The following is a 22,748-nucleotide window of genomic DNA, read 5'->3' as shown; positions in this document are numbered from 1 at the left end:
GCTGACCTTGCTCTTTCCGGAGGAGGGGCTGGTGTTTGATTACAGGCTGGAGGACGGCGGCATCAGCAGCGCCACTGACGATGAGGACGATGATGAGGGCAAGCAGGTGACTGCAGACCTGCCCAGGGAGGGCCCCACTGGGTGGCGGCTGTCCTCCTCGATGAATAGTGACTGCAGAGAAGAGGCTGCATTGACGGTCACAGGTCTCAGGCTGGGGTTATTTGCATCATCTCCTGAATCCTCACAGACCCACAGCATGGTTATTATTGTGCCCATTTCCCAAACAAGGAAATTGAGGCTCAGAACTGTCGCGCCCAGCTAGTCGGTGGCAGAGCTGGACTTGAACCTGGGACTGGGAGATGTCAGAGTGCCTCCCTTCCCAACCATACACACTGCTTCCCCTGTGTTGATGCTGAGCCCAGGTATTAATCAACTCAGTTCTACTTAAAAGCCCCATTTGCCCAGGGGCTGGGCTCCTCAGGGGTGGGGGAGTAAGCCCCCATGGCCTGTCTTGATGTCCCCATTTCTCCTCTTAGCTAGCGAGGGTCCCATTAGCCTACCCTCATGGGATCAGGACTCCAGCCCAGAAGGAAGAGGGGCCAGAGACGCATCTATAGAGATGTTTACTGCACAGGGTCCTGCTGGGGGTCTCACGGGGCACGTTTGAGTCTAACCATCAGTACCGTTCCCAATGGGACATGTGGGTTTGACCACAGTGAACACCCCCATCAAGGGAGGTCTGCAAGTTGAGTCAGGGCTGTGGGTGAAGGGATGCATGCAGGTGGGGAGGGTGGGGGAGAGAGGGCTAGGTGACCTCTCAGCGTCTAGGCGATGCCAGCCCCATGGTTCTGGCCCTCACATGCTTGGGTAGCCTAAACTAAACAGCAGAGACCTTTGCATTCTGGGTTGTCCAGTTCCCAGAGTACTTCCTTCATGCAGAGGCCCAGAGACTGGCCCCACTGAGGTAGCTGGATGCAGGGAAGCCTTCACTTGGGCAGCTGTGTGCAGAGAGCCCCCCATTCCTGGAGGTTTGTTCTGGGAGTCCCCCACCCTGTGTGGAGAGTGGGCACAGGGATTCCTGTTTCTGTCAGAAGCAGCCCTTCACCTGGACCCTCTTGCTGAGTCCCAGCAGTGCCGCTCCTTGCCCTCCTGGTGCACTTGGCCAAGGGTGAGACGGGGAGAAGGTTCCAGGCCCACCCTGTGCCACCTGTGGTTCCAGGTTGCCTGGGTGAAGTGGATGGACTCCTCAGCTTCGTTCACCATGATGCCAGATACCAACTACTGCAACATCATCGTGCCAACCATGGACACCATCCAGATGTCCTACCTGCTAGACATGCTACTCACCAACCACAAGCCCGTGAGTGCCCCTGCCATGCCCTGCTTCACCCCACACTTCCAAGGCCTAGGTCAGGAGCGGCTGGCTCCCACACTGACAGGGCGGCAGCTCGTGCTGCATGCTGGGCCCTGTGAGAGCGCTCTGACCCTGTGTCCCCTGCTCTCCTAGGTGCTGTGCATCGGGCCGACGGGCACAGGGAAGACCCTCACCATCTCCAACAAGCTTCTCAAGAACCTGCCGCTGGAATACATCAGCCACTTCCTCACCTTCTCTGCCCGCACCTCAGCCAACCAAACCCAGGACCTCATCGACAGCAAGCTGGATAAGAGGCAGGCACCCTGGTTCCTTCCTGGGTCCCATGTCCCCCAGCCTGGCTCGGCCAGCTGCTGTCACCCCTCCCCTCCCGGGTGGCCCTTGGGCTCCCTTGCAAACTGCTCTGGAGCCTTCTTCCATCAGGAATTCCCACCGAGCCCTTCTGTGGGTGCTCTCCCTGGGCTGAGCACTCGGGCGGGGCTTGTTATCTATCTGCCTAGAGGCAAGACTCAGAGCAGCCAGGTGTGATGTCCCAGGATGCTCAGAATGGGACAAGGAGTTGCTCAAGAGGCTCAGCAATTCGGGGGAGCCTGAAGTTAGTGAGGGCTTCCCAGAGGTGAAGCTGCCATCCTGCCACCCTGGATTCCCTGAGGACCTGGTACCCGTGGGTGCTGGGCTTACACAGCCCCATCCCACAGGCGGAAGGGTGTGTTCGGGCCGCCCCTGGGGCGCAACTTCATCTTCTTCATCGATGACTTGAACATGCCGGCCTTGGAGACATATGGCGCCCAGCCGCCCATTGAGCTTTTGCGCCAGTGGATGGACCACGGTGGCTGGTATGACCGCAAGATCATCGGTGCGTGCTGGCCGCCTGGGGCAGCGGGGCGGGGCTGGGTGTGCTGGGCAGGGCCAGGGCCTCACCCATTAGGCACAGTAGGCACAGGACCTGGGCCCACAGGACTCACAGAGAGTCCATGGAAGTGTTTTAATGTCTTTTAAAATCAAGGGGGGGCTTCCCTGGTGGCGCAGTGGTTGAGAGTCCGCCTGCCGATGCAGGGGACATGGGTTCGTGCCCCGATCCGGGAAGATCCCAATGCCGCGGAGCGGCTGCGCCCGTGAGCCATGGCCGCTGAGCCTGCGCATCCGGAGCCTGTGCTCCGCAATGGGAGAGGTCACGACAGTGAGAGGCCTGCGTACCGAAAAAAAAAAAAAAAAGGGGAAAATGAACTTCTAGGTCAAAGAACATTTAAAATGCATAATATTAATATATTTGTCTATGTACCAATACTGTGGTAAATTATATTTTTTAATATATATATTTTTTAATGGAGGAGGAGGCCCAAGAAGGCAAAAGTGCCCAGGGCCTACAGAAGTCTTAATGTAGCCCTGGGCAGGGCCTTCTAACTTCCTGCCCTGACTCCAGGAGCCTTCAAGAGCCTGGTGGACATCAACTTTGTCTGTGCCATGGGTCCCCCCGGTGGAGGCAGGAATGCTATCACTCCACGACTGACCCGCCACTTCAACTACCTGTCCTTTGCTGAGATGGATGAGGTCAGCAAGAAGCGCATCTTCTCCACCATCCTGGGCAGTTGGATGGGTGAGTATCGGGCAGGAGTGGGGTAGGAGGCCACAGGCTAGGGCAGAAGCCCCGGCCAGGTAAGCCACACCAAGGACAGCTGGGCAGCACTGGGAAGGGCCGAGTGGCTGAACCACTGACATCAGCCCTGGCTTCACCCCTTACTCAGCTATGTTACCTTTGGCCAATTCACGAACCTCTCTGAGCCTCAGTTTCTTCATCTGAAATGGGTGATAATATCAGTGCCCAACACCCCGAGTTGTGAAGGTTAAATAAGACACTGCATGTAGAGTATCTAGCAAGAAGCCCGGCATGTGGTAACTGTGGAATATGTGATTTATACATATGTATACATGTATTTTCATCCGTATAAGTACACGCATATATGGTAGAAAGGCTAGTGAAAGGATGTTACTTTTGTAAATCAGGAAGTGCCACCAAGATAGAATGGACAAAATGGCCCTGATCTTCCATGGAGCTTGAAGAATAGTCTGTTCCAGGATGCAGTTTCCCCCAACCAGTCCACTTCTTACATAACACACACTCTGACCTTTGAACTCCACTTGGCACTGTGCCAGGTGGTGGGTGATGGGAGTCAGGCCTTCCCTCCTCTGGCCTGGCCTGCCCTGCCCTCAGGGGCTATAGACCAGAACTTGCCCCCATGCCCAGCTTGGAGGTGGGGGTCATGTGGCTCTGAGGAGGGGGGTGATGGTCAGTGGCTGCTCTGGGGCTGCCCAGCTGAGCACAACCGTTCAAGGTGGGCAGCAAGGGACCCACCTAACTCTGAGCCCCGTGTCTCTCCCTCAACCTTCTAGATGGACTCCTTGGAGAAAAGAGTTACCGGGAGCCCGTGCGTAAGTGCAGGCCTGGGCAGGGCCTGGGAAGGCCTGGATGGGGCAGGGGCACTGGTTCCAGGGGGAGCCCTGGACTCCAGTTGGATGTCGTTGAGGCCGGGTCCCAGGGGCCACAGTGAACCATCCTCAGACTCCTGAGGGGACCTCGGGCCACTGCTAGAGCAAAGGTTGCCCAACACCGACGGCCTGCATGGCTCATTCACCGTTACATGGCCGGTCAGTCTTTCAGTGCCCGGGTGAGTGTCCGACCCATAGTAGAAGCAAGGTGAATGCACGTTGAATGAATGAATAAGGAATCCAACAAAGTCCCACCCTGTGTGAAGAAGCAGAGGCTCTGAGGAGAGGGCATGAGCCTGGAGCCAGGAGCAACCTGAGTTCGTGTCGGGCGTCCCCCGTGTGGCAGCGGATCTGCTGCTCATTGCAGCAGGGTGACTGGCCGCTCCAGACCTCCTCAGGCCTCCGTGTCCACTGCTGACCTGCACCCAGGCCTCCCTGGGCCCTGTCTTCTCTCCTGTTCCTGGGAACAGATTTCCCTGCTCCCGTATGAGGCCAAGCCCTCCTCTTAGGCCTGAGTCCCATCCCCTATTGTCTGCTTGACAGCCACTGACATCAGTGTTCTCTTCTCCACTGGGCCATTCCATCAGCAAAGACATGCCCCGATTTCTCCCATCTTAAGAACAAAACACAAAACAAGCCCCTCTCTTGTCCCCTCCCTACCCCCTCCCCCAGCCTTGGCTCCATTTCTCTGTCACCTTGAGAGCAAAATGCTCCAAGAGCGTTTTCTCCTCCTGCGGGCACCAGCCCTCCCTCGCACTTTCTCTTGAGCCCCACCAGTCCCCGGAGTGGGCTCTTGTCACCAGCAGCGTCCAGACCAAAGGTCAGCTGGGTCTTCACCTTTCCCGGGCTGTCAGCTGTCTGTGGGGGTCACCCCTCCTCCTCCCAGTCACCTTCCTAGGTGGACGGGGGGCTTACTCTCAGCCTCTACTCCCTCTAAACACACTCTTCTGGGACATCATCATCCTGCCCTGGTGATAAGCCCCTTAGTGCGGATGCCGCTGAGTCTGTGTGTTCAGTCCAGACCTCTTGCCTGAACCTCGGACCGATGTCTCCTCTTGAATGTCCACTGGGCGTCTCAGGCTGAACATGTCCAAACCCGAGCCCCTGACCCACCAGCACCTGGCGCTCCATTCTTCTCAGCTGATGGCCACTGTGTCCTTCCACTCGCTCAGGACAAGGGCCTTGGCACCATCCGGACTTGCTCGCTCTCTTTGTCTCTCTCTCAGCAGGTTCTGCTGCCTCTCCCTCCAGAACCCCCCCGAATTGCGCTGCTCAGCACCCCAGCCCTCACTCATAGGCCACTGCAGCAGCCCCCCCACACGCCGGTCTCCCTGATTCTGTCTTCACCCCCTGCATCTGTCTGGAGGTCTATCCATCCTCCCCTTGCAGCCAGAGGGACCCATTCAAACGCTGAATCAGATCACATTCCTCCTCTGCTCAACCATCTCATGCAGACTAGAGCCCAGGTCCTGGCAGTGGTGGGCACCCCTCATCACTGTCTGCTCTCACCACCCCCTTGCTAAGTCCTTAACACCCCCAGACATGCCTGCCTCAGGGCCTTCGCCCTGGCCACGCCCTCTCTGGAACACCTTCTCCAGTTCTGAACCTGCTTGGCACCTCAAGGCTTCGGGTCTCTGCTCAAGTGCCCTCCTCCGCAAGGCCTCCCCAGCATTTATGTCATATCCCCCAACGCTGGCTCTCCCCAAACCTCTCTCCACACATTTTCCATCCCCAGTTTACTGTCCCCCAAAGAAAGTCAACTTTTTGGGGGTGAGGAGCGTGTCTGCTGGGGCTACCCTCTGTGCCCAGCACCTAGAACAGTCCCTGTGTTAATGGATGAGCCCGCTTTGGGGCTAGTGAGTCGTCCTGCCCCTTCTTTGCTTTCTTCCCTCTTCTGGGGGCTCCCTCTGCCCCAAATTCCCACTGACAGAATTTTGGTTCCCAGCAAAGAATTGCATTGTTTTCAAAGCACAAGCAAATAGGTTATGTTAGTGGTGAAAATGCAAGGGGGTGATAAGCCCCCAAGGTCATGGCTGAGCCCCAGGCCTCCACGTCCACTGTGGTGCACTCCTGAACCCCGTGTGGGCCATGCAACCCTCCCCATGCACAGCTCAGAGTGGCACGTTTCAGGTCTGGCCCCATTAGTGTTCTCAATTCCATGAATGTGTCCCAGTGCCCCAATATATGGACAGGCTATATCAGTGATAAGGATGTAAAAGGGGGGAGCTCCGAGTGAGAGATTCCTCACCCCATGGTGGGGGATACCAGGAAAACCTTGCTGGGGAAGTAGCATCGGAGAGGGCTGCAGAGTGGGCAGAATCCAAGCATGCAGGCTGGGGAAGGGTATGTGCAGAGAACACAGCACCGGATCTGCAAGGGCTATGACCCAGGGCCACTCTCCTGTTTCCACAGCCGGTGCCCCCAACATTTCCCACTTCACGGATCCCCTCGTGGAAGCCACCATCATGGTGTACTCCACCATCACCTCCCAGCTGCTGCCCACCCCAGCCAAATCCCACTACACTTTCAACCTGAGGGATCTCTCCAAGGTCTTCCAGGGCATGCTCATGGCCGACCCGGCCAAGGTTGAGGTGAGGACTGGTGGGCCCCCTCCCCAGTGTCCAGTAGTGGAGTGCCCACACTGCCCTCACAGTCCTCCCTGGTTTTAGGCCTTCCTACCCAAACACTCCTCAGCCTTCATCTGGCCAGGTTCTCGGGCAGGGGGTGGAGCTGGGGACACGGCAACAGGTACCAAGCCCCCAGGAGCCCTGCCTTCATGCAGCTGAGTCCTATCTTGCAGGTGAAATCCACGCCTAGAATGCTGGCTGTGATGGGATCACACAAAAGCAGGAGCCGGGGCATGGCAAGGGAGGGAGGGTTCCTGGTGGAAGCCCTGTGTGTGAGAAGATTGAGGGGAAGAGTGAATGGTACCAGGTGGAAGGAGCAGGACTACAGCACGGAGCAGTGTCAGCTGTGCTGGGCAGGCTCTGGGGGCTGCAGGGGCAGAGAGTCCTGAAGGTGATGGGAGCTGGGGGGTGGGTAGGGGCACATTTGCACTTTGGGATGGGGAATGGATGGGTCAGTGTGTGGGCCCAGCGTCAAGGGCATAGTGTGAATAGGACAGATGCCAGCCCTGGCCCTGCCTAGCTATAGCCAAAGGAGTCGAGAGAAGAGCTTTGGGGCTTCCTGAGGGCGGTCCTGTCACCCAGGGAGAGGCAGGGAGGTCAGCATGGAGGTGGCAGCAGGATGGGGGTAGAGTCAGAGGGAGCTTTGGAGTCAAGTGAGTGGTTAGATGTGAGGTGTCAGGAAGGTATAAGGAGAATCGGGCATTCCTCTCAGGCTTGGGGTTTGGGAGCTGTGGGGACCCTAAGAGGGGAGAAGCTAATTGAGCTGGGAGCCCCACAGGCACAGCTGCGCCTGGAGCTGGGGGTGGAGAGGCCCAGGCGTCAGCATGTGGACTCCACGCTCTGTGGAGACAGCAGACACCCAGGGCCCTGGCAGGGTCTTGGTAGGAGAGCCAGGTCCAGGTGCTTCGAGAAGTGGCTGAGGGTGCGGGGCCGAGACCGGGCCCTGACGCTGGGGTGGCCGCAGGACAAGGTGCAACTGCTGCGCCTGTGGTACCACGAGAGCTGCCGTGTGTTCCGCGACCGCCTGGTGAACGAGGAGGACCGCAGTTGGTTTGACAAGCTCCTGGAGAGCTGCATGGAGCAGTGGGAGGTGGCCTTCGAAGAGGTCTGCCCCTTCCAGCCCATCCTCTACGGGGACTTCATGTCGCCAGGCTCCGACGTCAAGTCCTATGAGCTCATCACCAGCAAGAAGAAGGTGAAGGGGCCTGCTGGGGACCTACCCCTGACCCACAACCCCTGACCCCCGAGACCCCAGCCCTCTGCAGCCACTGCTAAGAGACCACCATGCTCTGACCAGAGGGTCGGACACTGGTCTGGAAGGCCAGCTCAGGGACTTCAGGCCAGAAGTTGCTTCTCTGAGTCCCATCTCCTCGCCTGTCAAATGGGCGCAGTAGGCCCCCCTTGGCCCTTTCCTGAGGACAAGCCTAAGGTTCAACTGAGACAGGCTCTGTAAGCAGGAACACGCTATGCCCATTTGAGGGACTAGTATCCCACCCACAGAGCCGCGGCAGGGCCCTGGGCACCGCGAGTCTTGAGTCAAGACCCCAGGGTGGCAGGATGAAGCTGGAGTGCGGGGGCCTCCTGTTGGTGTCTTCACACAGACCCTCTCCTAGCTCCCAGGAGCTCCCATGGGGCCCCAGGTCGGTACATCCTGTTGAGCCCTCAAGGCAGTAGGTCTCTGACCCGACCCTCAGGCCTTGGTGTGTCCAGCGGGTCAGGCCTCATCCAGGCAGACCTGGCATCTTAAGGCCAACATCCCTCTGTGCACAGAGGAGCAGGGCTGGCTGGGGGGATGGGGTGTTGTGCTCCCTTGTGGGGGGGCACAGTGCACGGGGACAGAGGGAGGACCCAGCTCTCCCCGTGCCCCCCCACCCCCCGCTGCCAGATGATGCAGATGATTGAGGAGTACATGGAGGACTACAACCAGATCAGCACAGCCAAGCTGAGGCTGGTCCTCTTCATGGATGCCGTGAGCCACGTCTGCCGCATCAGCCGCACCCTGCGCCAGGCGCTGGGCAACGCGCTCCTGCTGGGTGTGGGCGGCAGTGGCCGCAGGTCCCTCACGAGACTGGCCTCGCACATGTGAGGGCCCCCAGGCGTGGTGGGCAGTGGGCGGCCGGTGGCAGACTCAGTTCCATTCGCGTTCTTCCACATGTTCTATGCTGAGGCAGACGCACCTGGCCCTGGGAGGGTAACCTGGGGTCCAAGGAGAGACAGCAGCAGTGCCCTGTGATGCTGCAGGGATGGGGGAGGGGTAGCTGCAGGTATCCAGGGGAGATTCCTAGAGGAGGTGGCCATGGACCTTCTCTTCTAATCAAGGATGGGAGGATGGAAGGGAAGGGCATTCCAGGCCGAGGGAGCAGCCTCAGCAAATGTCTGGAGGCAAGAGAGCAGGTTCAGGGTTGGGGGAGTCAGCAGGTCTGCCCAGGATGGGAGCAGATGGCTGGGGTGGGAGCTCTTGGCCTCAAGCTCTGGCATGCCTCCACCCAACCACCTGTCTCCAGGGCCGAGTATGAGTGCTTCCAGATTGAGCTGTCCAAGAACTATGGCATGACCGAGTGGCGTGATGATGTCAAGAAGGTCTTGCTCAAGGCTGGCCTGCACAGCCTGCCCATCACCTTCCTGTTCTCAGATACCCAGGTGCCACCACACGGGCAGTGAGCGGGATCCAGGGTGGGTTGGATACAACCCACCCCAGTGTGGCATCCTGGAAGGTGGTCAGTCCTTCATGCCCACGTCACTGTCAGTTGGGGTGGATCTTGGGAGGAATAGCTGGGACCAGCGGGAGGGGGCCAAACCTAGCCTGTCAGGGCTGGTGGGGGGCATAGATCATTACTATGCCCCGAGGGTAAAGAAGGCCCCTGGCACCATGGCTGACCACAAGCAGCACCACACTCACTGGCCAACAGCTTCCTACCTCAAGGACCACAGGACTTGTGCCTGAGGTGCTGTGACTATGGCCCCCTTCTTGGGGCTGCTCCGTCTGGAGCTCCCTAGATGAGGCCTCGCCCCAGGTCTGAGAGAAGGAGAGGTTGTGGGTCCAGGGTCTCAAGACAAACAGGGCAGTGCTTAAACCTGACTGGTGGTCAGGACTGGGCCGAAGCTGAAGCCCTGGAAGGCTCCCAGCCCTACTCCTATCCCCCAGGCTCCCCTTACATAGTCAGGCAAGTGAGGGTGCCCTCTGGCACTGACTAGGCCCTGGCCATATGAGATGGGCAAGGACCCGTTTCTGCCTGTGGCCTGGTTTTCTCCTGTGAGTAAACTGAGACGTAGAGAGGCCTGGCAAGAGAGGAGGAAGACACCACATCTCCCACCCAGGACCCAGGGCCCTTCCACAGCCCAGCAGTGATGTTCAGAGTCTCTGCTGTAGGGCAGGCCTGGGTGTGAGTCCTGGACCACAACTTGTGAGGTCACTTGTGTGACCCTGGGCTTCTCTGAGCCTTAGTGGCATGGTCTGTGGAATGGGGCTCCTGTGAAGGTCCAGTGAGACCATGGTCATGGAGCCCAACACCCAGGGGCCATCATCAAGACTCAGCTCCTCCATCCCCATCTTCCCCCCAGATCAAGGACGAGTCCTTCCTAGAGGACATTAACAATGTCCTGAACTCAGGCGACATTCCCAACCTCTACAACACGGATGAGCAGGACCAGATTGTCAACACCATGCGGCCCTACGTCCAGGAGCAGGGCCTGCAGCCCATGAAGACCAACCTCATGGCTGCCTACACCGAGCGTGTGCGCAGCAGCATCCACCTGGTGCTGTGCATGAGGTACAGGTGGCCACTGCAACCTTGCAGGGACAGTGGTTTTAGGTGGGGGAGCACCTGGGCCTGCCACAAGGGGAAGTGGCCTGGGCCTGGCCACCATGCCATTGGGTCCAGGCTGCCATGTCACAGGGCTGTGAAATGACCCTGGGTCCTGGGTTCCTGGGGGGTGTAAGTCAGTGTCTCAGGGCCTCATTTGGACCCCCACCTCCCCAGCCCCATTGGAGAGGTCTTCCGAGCTCACCTAAGGCAGTTCCCCTCCCTGGTCAACTGCTGTACCATCGACTGGTTTAATGAGTGGCCGGCAGAAGCCCTGGAGTCTGTGGCCACCATGTTCCTGAACGAGATCCCAGAGCTAGACGCTACCCCCAAAGTAATTGAAGGACTGGTAGGTATCTTGGTGAGGAGCAAGACCTTGAGGGGGACTGTGTAGGTTTGGGCTTGGGGTCTCCAAGGCCTGGGTAAGATTCCCAGGCCCACCACTGATGGGAAGCCTTTGGGCAGACAGCTTTATCTGTCTGAGCCTCAGTTTCCTCACTTGTATAATGGGAATGCCACAAGGTTGTCACGGTGACGCAGGAGGCTGGGCACACAGTTACACAGTCACTGTTTATCTTATTCTCTGAGGGCTCCACGGAAACTTTCTTTAAAGAGTCGCCTGATATGGGGACTTCCCTGGCAGTCCAGGGAAGATTTCACCTTCCACTGCAGGGGGTGAGGGTTCAATCCCTGGTCGGGGAGCTAAGATCCCACATGCCTTGGCGACAAAAAACCAAAACGTAAAACAGAAGCAATATTGTAACAAATTCAGTAAAGAGTTTTTTTAAAAAAATGGTCTACATTAACAAACAAACAAAGAGCCCCCTGATACAACCCAGAGACTACAGATGGGGTGGGGGGTAGATTTGTCTGGTCCAGCCTGAGACAGTGATGGTCACCTGGGGGCCAAGAGCTAGGGTAAGCCCATTTCTGCCCAGCTGTGCTGAGGCCTTGGGCCCTCCCTCCCCACATCTACAGCCTCCGAGAGGGGCCCCACCTTAGGGCTTTCTGAGAGAGGCAGGTCATAGGGGCTGTGATAAGAGCACTGGGCCAAGAGCTGGGACACACCTGGGTCCAAGTTCAAAGTGAACTCTGCCCTTGACAACTGTGTGAACTCGGAAAAGCCCCTTGATTTCTCTGGGTCGTGGGATTTTTCGTCTGCAGAATAGGTGACCTTTACCTGGAGGTCGTGAGGATCATAGGAGAGAGTGAGTGTGAGGGCCGTTGAGGTTCCTGCACGTGGCTCCCTCCCCAGAACCAGGCTTCAGTGGCTTCAAGGGCACCCTGGTGCCCCATCTTTGCTGGGGGCTCTACAAGACTGGCATCAGTGGTCTGCTCCCTCACAGATTCAGGTTTGTGTGTATATCCACCAGTCGGTGGCCAAGAAGTGTGTCGAGTATCTGGCCGAGCTGGCCCGCCACAACTATGTGACCCCCAAGAGCTACCTGGAGCTGCTCAATATTTTCTCCATTCTCATTGGGCAGAAGAAACAGGAGCTGAAAACTGCTAGGAACCGCATGAAGAGTGGCCTCGACAAGGTGGGCTGGGGTGGGGCCTTGTGGGCAACGTATAGCTGCCCGTGGTTCTGCCCATGCAGTCTCAGTCCTGACCCCGGAGGCCCAGCCTGGCCTTTCAGTTGGCAGCCCACAGTGTTTAAATGGGTGGCTTCCTCCCTCACCAAAAGAGCTGCTGGCCAAGGGCAAGGCCAAAGCAGTTCACCCCAAATATTTTTAGGGGACTGCTCCCTTCCTCTGGGGTCCACTGGGCAACCTGGGGGCCACTGAAGCTGCTGGCCACAGCCTCTCGTGAATGAGGGCGGCCCTGCAGGGACCTCTCCCCTGCTCCCTCCAGGCCTAACTCACTCTCTGGTCCCCATCACACCGTCACACCGGATTTCCTCTCTGTGCCCCCCGCCTCCCACCCCGCAGCTGCTGAGCACTTCGGAGGACGTGGCCAAGATGCAGGAAGAGCTGGAGATTATGCGCCCCTTGCTGGAGGAGGCTGCCAAGGAGACCACGCTCACCATGGAGCAGATCAAGGTTGGGAGTGCTCCTGGCCCCCTCCCTGACGGCTGACCATGTCTGAGGATGCTCGGCATCCCCATGCAACCACAAGATCCCTAGCTGCCCGGCCTCACAGTTTGCTTAGCCTCTTGGTGCCCAGTTCCCTCATTCAGCCATGTGTTCATTCAACAAATGCTTGCTCAGAACCTATTCTATGCCAAGCGCTGCATTGGGCAGAGGATATGGTGATGAGCAAGACAGACAAATCCAAACCCAATAATCACAACACGGACTGAGCAGCAGGGCAGCCACAGGTAGCGGTGCACAGTCTGCCTGAGTCTCCCTCTAAGATCCTCTGAGTCTACAAGAGGGCCCACATTTGAGGACCGGTCCTCACAGCAGCCTCCGCAGGTTTGCATATTCATGATGGCAGCTTTCTGGCAGAAACAATCATGTCCTGCTCTACAAAGGCAGTGGTATTGAAAATTTTTCCAGCAGATGGAAAGAAAGTGACTTGTGGGAGGGGAGTGCCTTTCTCTGTTCTGCATGGAGGTGCCCTGTGGGTTTAGGGGGTCCTGCCCATGGGGTAGTTATGCTCAAGCATGTAAAGCCCTGAGCCCCATGCCAGGCCCATGATGAGCACTCAGGATTGGAAGGGGTTCCTAGCACTCCCGGGTCTCCATGGGCTGTCACAGCCGAGATGGTCCTTAGAGAATGGGGCATCCCAACCCTCATTTCCTTCCACCTGGGGAGACTGAGACACAGAGAGGAGAAAGGGGAGGAGGGCACACCTGTCCCTGACACGGGCCATCCCTGGGCCCTCCCTACTTCTGGTCCCTAGGTGGACACAACCATTGCTGAGGAGTCCCGGAATTCAGTGCAAGCAGAGGAGATCAAGGCCAATGAGAAGGCCAGGAAGGCACAAGGTATTGCTGACGATGCCCAGAAGGATCTGGATGAGGCTCTGCCCACCCTGGATGCAGCCCTGGCCAGTTTGCGCAACCTCAACAAGAATGATGTGACCGAGGTGGGTGGCTAGGCACCCCCAGGCTTTTCTTGACATCCCTCCCTGGAGCCCTCTTGGGTCCTGGCCCCTAGGCCCTCCCTCTACACATCCCTTGAGGGTCATATGTCAAGAGATGAGGGCAGAACTAGGGCTTGAATCCAGCTGCCTGCCCTTACCTCCTTGTATCAGCGCCCAGGGCCCGGGCAGGTGCATGAGGAGGGCTTTGGGCCTTGAGAAATGAACGTACAGGACCTCGTGGCCAGGCCTGGGTATACGGGGGAGCAGTAGTTGCCATAGGCTAAGGCAGACCTTGGGGGATCCCCGGGTGTGCCCTTGGTCTGTAGTGGTAGGGACTTGGCTGGTGGGGCCCACCTTGTCTGGTGGCTGTCCCTGCCTGGAGGTACCGTACCACTCTGTGATGGACCTCCCCCTTCCCCACTCTTGGCCTGGCCCACAGGTGCGTGCCATGCAGCGACCACCCCCAGGTGTGAAGCTGGTCATAGAAGCTGTGTGCATCATGAAGGGCATCAAGCCCAAGAAGGTCCCTGGAGAGAAGCCTGGCTCTAAGGTGGATGACTACTGGGAGCCAGGCAAGGGGCTGCTGCAAGACCCCGGCCGCTTCCTGGAGAGCCTCTTCAAGTTTGACAAGGTGAGCATGCCAGGCACCCAGCCAGCTGGGAGTGAGTGAGGGCAGGACCCAGCTGGGCAGAGAAGTGAGGAGAACCAGCGCTGGGGCCTCCATCCTATCTCACTCTGCCTGCAACACACACAGCCCTGTGGCCACAGAGCTGATGGGACCAGATCCTGGCACAGAGGAGCTCTCCAGCTGGTGGGGGAAACAGACGGACCAACCAACAGATGGATGTTGAGGAAATCAGGACCTGGGAAGGCTCCTATGCCCTTAGGACATCACCCACAGTCACTCCAAGGCCCCGCAGCCTGGAGATTCTCTCTCCTGCTCTTTTTTTCCTGAAACCCCCATGGCACTGGCCAAGACCTTCCCTGGCTGCTCAGTCATCGCCTCTCCCTCAGCCTTAACACCTGAGGTTTAGTGCCTGTCTGTCTCTGGATTTCTCTGCCTTCCTGTCTCTCTGGGGTTCTCAGTATCCATGGGCATGCTCTCTCACGGGGCTGCTTAGGGTTAGGTCAGCCTGGAGCCTGCAGCCCTCTTGGAGGGCCCCTTTCCAGCCCAGAAATTAGTCCCACGCGGGCCGCTCCCCCCCTCCCCCACCATGTGTCAGTGTTGGAGCCCTGGGCACATCCCAGACTGCACTGGGAGCGCAGAGACAATGGCCCATCTCAGTGACAGCTGGACTCTATGGGCTTCCCCATCCCTCTAACTGAGCCCAAATCAGGAGGCTCACGGCCAGCACTCAGGTTCCCCTGGTCCCAAGCTCTGACCTCTGGGGGCTCATGAACAGTACAGATTCCTGGGCTCATCCTGAATTACAGAGCTGGATTCTCCCAGGGTAGGACAAGTGCTCCAAGAGTATGGTGAACTCTTGGGGTAGGGATTATTACATTTGAACGTGAGCCGGGTTGGGCATCAGAACCACTCACTCGTCTCCACATCAGCCAAGAAGGAGCCCTTGTCTCTAAATGGGTTTTAAATGGGGCCTGCATATTATCAGGTCTTCATTTTTAAAAATTTTTAATATTTATTTATTTATTTAGGCTGCGCCGGGTCTTAGTTGCGGCACGCGGGACCTTCGTTGCGGCATGCGGGATCTTTTTAGTTGTGGTGTGTGGACTTCTTAGTTGCGGCATGCATGCGGGATCTGATTCCCAGACCAGGGATTAAACCCGGGCCCCCTGCATTGGGAGCGCGGAGTCTTACTCTCTGGACCACCAGGGAAGTCCCTGTATTATCAGATCTTGAGGTTGTGTCATTTCTTGAGAAAGAAAAATCTCTGATCATGTTATTTGAAATCCTAGAATACAGAAGATCCTCTTCTGGCCAGCTTTTGTGGGTTGTGTCTATTCCCTAGGGAGGACACCTGTACTGAGGCCTACATGGGGCATAGCGGCAGGAGCAGGATGCCCCTCAGCCCTGCAGAGCCTTCTCTGTCCTCCCTGGGAAGCAGCCCCCTGAGCCCATGGTTCCCATCCCCAGGACAACATTGGGGAGGCGGTGATCAAAGCCATCCAGCCATACATCGACAATGAAGAGTTCCAGCCGGCCGCCATCGCCAAGGTGTCCAAGGCCTGCACCTCCATCTGCCAGTGGGTGCGCGCCATGCACAAGTACCACTTCGTGGCCAAGGCCGTGGAGCCCAAGCGGGTGAGGGCTGGGTAGACCTAGGGGGCAGGGGAGAGGGCGTGGGCTCCTCTGGGCACCAGGAAAGCTGGTCCTGCGTCCTCTGCCTGCAGCAAGCCCTGCGGGAGGCCCAGGATGACCTGGAGGTGACACAGAGGATCCTGGAGGAGGCGAAGCAGCGCCTGCACAAGGTGGAGGATGGCATTGCCATGATGCAGGCCAAGTACCGAGACTGCATTGCTAAGAAGGAGGAACTGGAGCTGAAGTGTGAGCAGTGCGAGCAGCGGCTGGGCCGCGCCGACAAGGTGTGAGGGCCTGTGGTGTGGCCTGCCCCCGACAGGCTGGAAGGGCCCGGGTGGTAGGGGGGGTCCCAGGGTGGCTGTCCACACCCCCCACACCGGCCACCTCGGGGACTGCGCCAGGCAGGGACACCCAGGCCCCCGGCCCAGCCTCCCAGAACCCACCCCATGGGCTGTCCTTGCAGCTCATCAACGGGCTGTCGGACGAGAGGGTGCGCTGGCAGGATACGGTGGAGAACCTGGAACACACGCTCGACAACATCTTCGGGGACGTGCTGGTGGCTGCAGGCTTTGTGGCCTACCTGGGCCCCTTCACGGTAAGGAACCCCTGGCCCCGCCTTGAGGCCTCACCTCCATGAGGGGTGGCCTGAGGGGCGGCTCTTCTCTCATTCATTCAACAAGCACTTCTCAGGTGCCCCGTCTGAGCCAGGTGCTGTTCCTGGCACTGGGGATATGGCAGCTCACAAAACAGCCAGAAAACCTGCTCCAGTGGGGCTGGCCTTCTAGAGGGAAGTGTGAGTTCACACTGCCGTGCTTGCTGTGTGCCTCTCATTCAATCCTCACAGCTGCCCTGATGGGTGGGCATTGTTGTTCTTATGCTGGTTCCACAGATAAGGGGCTGAGGATTGTGGAGGCTGATGATGTTCCCCAAAGTGGGGCTAGAACTCAGGCCTCCGTCTCCATGTCTGAGCTCTGACCTCTGCACAACTGCTGAGCGCTGGGGTGCAGGGGGAAGTGGGAGGGCATCGCGGCTGTCTCAGTGGGGTGGCCCTGAGTCTGGCATCTCCCCAGGGCCAGTACCGCACGGTGCTCTACGACAGCTGGGTCAAGCAGCTCACGACTCACCATGTCCCACACACCTCCGAGCCCACACTAATCGGGACTCTGGGGAACCCCGTGAAGATCCGCTCGTGGCAGGTGCCCACCCCGGGGGGCTGGAGCAACTGGGCTGGGCCTGCAGTGTGGTCGGGCTGGGCCAGGAGCCTCCCGCCTCCCTCCCACCCTCTTTCCTGGGTCTGCTTAGAGATGCGTCTCCTGAGCCCGCCCGGGGCCAGTCAGAGGCTGGTGGGTAGGAGAGGAGAAAGCCGAGCGAGTGGTACAGATGCTGGGCAGAGAGGTCAAGGGGTGCTTATGAGAGTGGGAGTGGGGTGGGAGAGCAGTGTCCAGAGTGAGGGTTACGAGGTCGTGTCCGAGCTAGACCCTGGAGGACAGGTAGAGTTGGCGCAAGGAGAGAACCAAGAGGCTCAGGCAGGGGCTGAGCGTGAACACAGTCCGGGAGGGCTGATGGGCTTTACTGGCTCCGTGAAGATGGTCTGACTGAGCAAGGACTCAACAGGCATGAGGAACAACGGGCCCAGCGAAGGAGAGTGTTGGGAGCCAGCCAATAGGAGGGAGACCAGTCCTGGGGGCTGAGACCTCAGGACTGCCCTTCACCCTCAAGAGGGTGCAGTAAGGAGAAGGGAAACACAGCCAAAGCACAAGGTTGGGAGTGGCTGATGTCCCAGCTGAGCCTGCTGTGTGAGACCCCCGACCCAGCCCAGTCCCCCACAGGTTGCTGGCCTCCCCAACGACACACTGTCAGTGGAGAATGGGGTCATCAACCAGTTCTCCCAGCGCTGGACCCACTTCATTGACCCTCAGAGCCAGGCTAACAAATGGATCAAGAACATGGTGAGCCTACCCACCGGGTGCCACCACCCCACCCAGCAGGGCTTAGCAGGTGCAGGGGGAGTAGCTGAGCCTCAGGCTGGTTCTCAGCCCCCGCGGCCCCCACCTGCCCCCTGTGCCCACAGGAGAAGGACAACGGGCTGGATGTGTTCAAGCTGAGCGACCGCGACTTCCTGCGCAGCATGGAGAATGCCATCCGCTTTGGCAAGCCCTGCCTTCTAGAGAACGTGGGCGAGGAGCTGGATCCCGCCCTGGAGCCCGTGCTGCTCAAGCAGGTGGGCCTGCAGCAGTGGGGGTGGGGGCGGCCCCCTTCCCCTGCCTCACTGGTGAAGCCCAAGCCACAGCGCTTGCCCATCCCACCTGCCACAGACATACAAGCAGCAGGGGAACAAGGTGCTAAAGCTGGGAGACACGGTGATCCCCTACCACGAGGACTTCAGGATGTACATCACCACCAAGCTGCCCAACCCACACTACACGCCCGAGATCTCCACCAAGCTCACCCTCATCAACTTCACCCTGTCTCCCAGGTGAGCCCTTGGTCCCTGGGACCCCCAGCATCAGCTCTGCCTCAGCCTGCCTGGCTGCCTCCTCCCACCCCCAGGCAGAGACTCAGTGGGTTTACCCCTGAGGCCCCGCCAGCTTCCTCCCAGGCACTCTGCATTTCAGGTCTTTCTAGCCCCTCCACGAACTCCCTTTACTTGCCACCGTTTCCACCTGAGAAACCCCACCCTCAGATCATCCTGATCCCTGGTCAGGAACCCCTCCCCCAGCCTCCCTGGCCAGCACTAGCCCCACCTCATCCGGATACCCTTGCCCCACAGCCCTTGCTGAGCCCTTGTGTACTCACCCCCACACCCCCTGGAGCCCTGTGGGGGGCATACTCTGGCTCCCTGCACCCAAGCCGTTTCCTACCCTTGCTGCCCTAAGCCCAGGCACTATAGCTTTTGCTGACCACCCACAGAGAGTGCTAAGGCCTCCATGCCAGTGGCCACTATGAACCTCTCCACAGACAAGGGGGTGAAAACATCCTTAAGTCCTGTCCCTCCCCATCACCCCCAGCCCCCTCCTGCTGAGAGGGAGTTTTTCAGACCCCAGCAACTCACATGTTCAACTGACTGGCCCCTGCTGGGATTCCAAGCTGCCACCTGAGGTCTCACTGAGAACTGGTCACTTTGAAGCCAGGCTCTGCCTTAGCCCTGCAGCCTGAGACAGAGGCCAGGCCTTCCAGGCTGACACCAACAGGGATGCTAGGCTCTTTGGAGCCCCAGGAGCACAGGTACATAGGTCAGCAGGCTCCAGGCTGGCCCTCCAGGGCCCACCAGGTGTCACAGACATAATGTCCCCTGCCCCTGGCAGTGGCCTAGAGGACCAGCTGCTGGGCCAGGTAGTGGCTGAGGAGCGGCCTGACCTTGAGGAAGCCAAGAACCAGCTGATTGTCAATAATGCCAAGATGCGCCAGGAGCTGAAGGACATTGAAGACCAGATCCTGTACCGGCTCAGCTCCTCTGAGGGCAACCCTGTGGATGACATGGAGCTCATCAAGGTGCTGGAGGCTTCCAAGATGAAGGCTGCTGAGATCCAGGTCAGCAACTGCCGGCCCACCCCTGCCTGCCTCTCCCCACCTGCCCCAGGCCTGCCCCCTATCGCCACCCACCTCTGCCTGGTGCCCTTTGACAACCTACCTGGGCCTGACCAGCACGCCCTGTACTGCACCCCCAGGCCAAGGTCAGGATTGCAGAGCAGACAGAGAAGGACATTGACCTCACGCGCATGGAGTACATTCCCGTGGCCGTCCGTACCCAGATCCTCTTCTTCTGCGTGTCTGACTTGGCCAACGTGGACCCCATGTACCAGTACTCCCTCGAGTGGTTTCTCAACATCTTCCTCTCAGGCATCGCCAACTCAGAGAGGGCAGGTAGCCCTGGCACAGATGCACATGTTGACACAAACACCAGGCTCTACCCTGGTGACACACCTGGATGCATTTCCACAGCGGGCACACACACGTAGACTCACACCCACGTCCACTCATACACATCCTCATCAGACTTATACTACGTAAGAACACACGCCCCTCCTACCCTCCTCGGAGCAAATGCCCCAAGCGGGTGCCCAGACTGCCCCTTTGGCTACTGGGGAGATGGGCTGGGCTGGGCTGGGCCCCAGGGATCTTGCTTCCCTCCCTTCTCCCTGCACTGCCATCACCCCTCTGCCCTGCAGACAACCTAAAGAAGCGCATCGCCAACATCAACCGCTACCTGACTTACAACCTCTACAGCAGTGTCTGCCGCAGCCTCTTCGAGAAGCACAAGCTGATGTTCGCCTTCCTTTTGTGTGCCCGCATCATGATGAACCAGGGCAAGATCGACCAGGTGCGTGATCGACCAAGAGGGGCGGCCAGGTCCTTGCTTGAAAACAGCCAGGAGGCTCTGGGTTAACTATGGCCCAGCAGCTCCTGTGCACATGTCTTCTCAGAGCCTTGAGCGTGCTGGTGAGCACAGACAGTCCTGAGCCTCCCGACTCATGGTCTCATGAGCCCCAGGTATTTCCTGGTGCGTTGGAAAGCACTGAAAGTCACAGGCACCACTGCTTGAGCCCTCAATGTGTGCCAGGTGCTGGGATCACAGCTACCCTCTGACCTACCCCCACAAAACCCCTGGAAAGCAGAGTTCTGATTCTTCCTACTTTCCAAGTGAGGAAACAGAGGCTCAGAGGTCAAATCCTTTGCCTAAGGTCACACAGCCAGGGAAAGGGAAAGAGGTGACACTAACCCAGACCTGTGCAACTGCCACCCCTAAGGGGAACTCCATTTCTCTGGCTGAGGATGGTAGGGGAGGCACTGCTAGGTGGGGCGCTGGAGACAGGCCTCAGGGCCTGGGCACTAGCCTCCCCTGTTCCTTGCCAGAGCGAGTGGCGCTACCTCCTGTCCGGGGGCTCTGTCCCTGTCATGAGTGAGAACCCTGCCCCGGACTGGCTGTCAGACCGGGCCTGGCGAGACATCCTGGCACTCTCCAACCTGCCGGCCTTCTCCTCCTTCGCCCTTGACTTCATGAAGCATCTGTCGGAATTCCAGGCCATCTTTGATAGCCCTGAGCCCCACCGGTGAGCTGGGACCCGGGGCACAGCAGGGTGGGCACATCCAGGGGCTGAGATCCAGGAACAGGCTTGCCCTGGAGCCTTCTCTGAGGGGCCACACAGGGTTGCCCTGCAACTGTGACTACATCTCTTCCATGCCCCCGGCCATGTACCCCTGGACACCCCATTCTCCCCTGCTGTGCAGCAAGCAGAGACCCTGTGGCCAGTGCCCTCCCACAGGTTGGCTCTCAGGGGGATGTGGGCACTGTTGCAGGGAGTCCTTGCCTGGCATCTGGGACCAGTACCTGGACCAGTTCCAGAAGCTGCTGGTCCTCCGCTGCCTACGTGGGGACAAGGTTACCAATGCCATGCAGGACTTCGTGGCCACCAACCTGGAGCCACGCTTCATTGAGCCCCAGGCAAGTGCTGTCAGCCAGCACCTGGGCTAATCCCCACCCTGGGTCCCAGGACCCGAGCTGCACCTGGACAGACCACTTTGCAGCCTTGGTCAGGCCAGGACCCCTAACCACCCCAAAAAGCTCTGAGAGGTTCCAGGTCCCACCAGGAAGCCCCTCTGGGACTACTCTGGGGGCCCCAGGACCCCCCTACCTCGCCCTGGTTGCCTGCCCCTGAGGAGAACCTCTAGGTGGCCCCAGCATCTCTCCCTGCCCTGCAGACAGCCAATCTGTCATTGGTGTTCAAAGACTCCAACTCCACCACGCCCCTCATCTTCGTGCTATCGCCTGGCACTGACCCGGCTGCCGACCTCTACAAGTTTGCTGAAGAAATGAAGTTCTCCAAGAAGCTCTCTGCCATCTCCCTGGGCCAGGGCCAGGTAAGGGCAAGGGGGTGGGGGAGAAGGGAGCTGGTGGGCTGGGCCAGCTGGTCCCCCACCACTCAGCACTCCTCTCCCCACAGGGCCCTCGGGCGGAAGCCATGATGCGCAGCTCCATAGAGAGGGGCAAGTGGGTCTTCTTTCAGAACTGCCACCTGGCACCGAGCTGGATGCCAGTCCTGGAGCGCCTCATTGAGCACATCAATCCCGACAAGGTACACCGAGGGAATACAGTACATCCGTCCAGGACTGATAAGGCTAAATGAGATCGTCCCACAGAGCACTCAGCCCAGCCACCAGCACACAGTGGGCGCTCAGGAAGTGACATATGTAACACATATCAACTAGATTAATCTTCCCAGTGGCCCCCTCAAGTAACTGCTACCAGTGACTCGCCCAAGCCCACCCAGCACAGACGGGTGACCCTGGAACTTGCTGAAGCCCATGTTCTTTACCAGTGGTCCGTGCAGCCTGGTCTGGCCCAGCCCAACCCAGGGGTGGAGTCAGGCTGAGGGTGGCTCAGGGTCCTTGGGTAGGAGGGAGCCTGGTGTTGGGGCAGCCACCAGGTACGGGTCTCAATGCTCACGTGGAGCGTGGCCACCAGGTGCACCGGGACTTCCGCCTGTGGCTCACCAGCCTGCCCAGCAACAAGTTCCCAGTGTCCATCCTACAGAATGGCTCCAAGATGACCATTGAGCCGCCACGCGGGGTCAAGGCCAACCTGCTCAAGTCTTACAGCAGCCTCAGTGATGACTTCCTCAACTCCTGTCACAAGGTGAGACACACTTGGCACGTGCACCCCCAACCTGCCCCATCTCCATCCCCACCCTTCACACCCCTCCGCCCCGCCCCCACCTCTGGCAGGTGATGGAGTTCAAGTCCTTGCTGCTGTCTCTGTGTTTGTTCCATGGGAATGCCCTGGAGCGTCGTAAGTTTGGGCCCCTGGGCTTCAACATACCCTACGAGTTCACAGACGGGGACCTACGCATCTGCATCAGCCAGCTCAAGATGTTCCTGGACGAGTATGACCACATCCCCTACAAGGTGGGCTGGGGATGGGCTGAGGGCGGGGAGCTGGGCGCCTGTGGGGGCCTGACCTACCCACCCCGTAGGTCCTCAAGTACACGGCAGGGGAGATCAACTACGGGGGCCGTGTCACTGACGACTGGGACCGCCGCTGCGTCATGAACGTCCTGGAGGACTTCTACAGCCCCGCCGTGCTCTTCCCCGAGCACAGCTACAGTGCCTCGGGCGTCTACCACCAGATCCAACCCACCTACGACCTCAACGTGAGCACACACCGGGGCTATGCT

At 58.9% G+C, this 22,748-nt stretch overlaps 1 protein-coding gene across 1 annotated transcript in view; it reads left to right on the top strand.

Annotated features, from left to right (window-relative positions):
* The window catches only part of DNAH1 (dynein axonemal heavy chain 1), a 101,691-nt gene that overhangs the window by 75,984 nt on the left and 2,959 nt on the right, over positions 1–22,748 (top strand). The window contains exons 41-73 of the mRNA XM_032650102.1: positions 2–106; positions 1,220–1,360; positions 1,508–1,668; positions 2,071–2,228; positions 2,796–2,969; positions 3,764–3,802; positions 6,272–6,450; positions 7,451–7,681; positions 8,372–8,568; positions 8,991–9,126; positions 10,048–10,256; positions 10,467–10,638; positions 11,636–11,827; positions 12,218–12,328; positions 13,134–13,319; positions 13,756–13,947; positions 15,412–15,579; positions 15,669–15,860; positions 16,040–16,171; positions 16,647–16,772; positions 17,406–17,525; positions 17,648–17,797; positions 17,892–18,052; positions 18,882–19,107; positions 19,245–19,440; positions 19,746–19,897; positions 20,431–20,627; positions 20,875–21,019; positions 21,277–21,435; positions 21,519–21,650; positions 22,040–22,210; positions 22,300–22,479; positions 22,548–22,724. Of these exons, the coding sequence (XP_032505993.1) occupies positions 2–106; positions 1,220–1,360; positions 1,508–1,668; positions 2,071–2,228; positions 2,796–2,969; positions 3,764–3,802; positions 6,272–6,450; positions 7,451–7,681; positions 8,372–8,568; positions 8,991–9,126; positions 10,048–10,256; positions 10,467–10,638; positions 11,636–11,827; positions 12,218–12,328; positions 13,134–13,319; positions 13,756–13,947; positions 15,412–15,579; positions 15,669–15,860; positions 16,040–16,171; positions 16,647–16,772; positions 17,406–17,525; positions 17,648–17,797; positions 17,892–18,052; positions 18,882–19,107; positions 19,245–19,440; positions 19,746–19,897; positions 20,431–20,627; positions 20,875–21,019; positions 21,277–21,435; positions 21,519–21,650; positions 22,040–22,210; positions 22,300–22,479; positions 22,548–22,724 (5,367 nt within the window). The remainder of the gene's footprint in view (position 1; positions 107–1,219; positions 1,361–1,507; positions 1,669–2,070; positions 2,229–2,795; positions 2,970–3,763; positions 3,803–6,271; positions 6,451–7,450; positions 7,682–8,371; positions 8,569–8,990; positions 9,127–10,047; positions 10,257–10,466; positions 10,639–11,635; positions 11,828–12,217; positions 12,329–13,133; positions 13,320–13,755; positions 13,948–15,411; positions 15,580–15,668; positions 15,861–16,039; positions 16,172–16,646; positions 16,773–17,405; positions 17,526–17,647; positions 17,798–17,891; positions 18,053–18,881; positions 19,108–19,244; positions 19,441–19,745; positions 19,898–20,430; positions 20,628–20,874; positions 21,020–21,276; positions 21,436–21,518; positions 21,651–22,039; positions 22,211–22,299; positions 22,480–22,547; positions 22,725–22,748) is intronic.

This window comes from Phocoena sinus, chromosome 11, assembly GCF_008692025.1.
Source record: "Phocoena sinus isolate mPhoSin1 chromosome 11, mPhoSin1.pri, whole genome shotgun sequence".
In the NCBI taxonomy this organism is placed as follows: domain Eukaryota; kingdom Metazoa; phylum Chordata; class Mammalia; order Artiodactyla; family Phocoenidae; genus Phocoena; species Phocoena sinus.
This window is presented reverse-complemented; position numbering and strand designations above follow the sequence as displayed.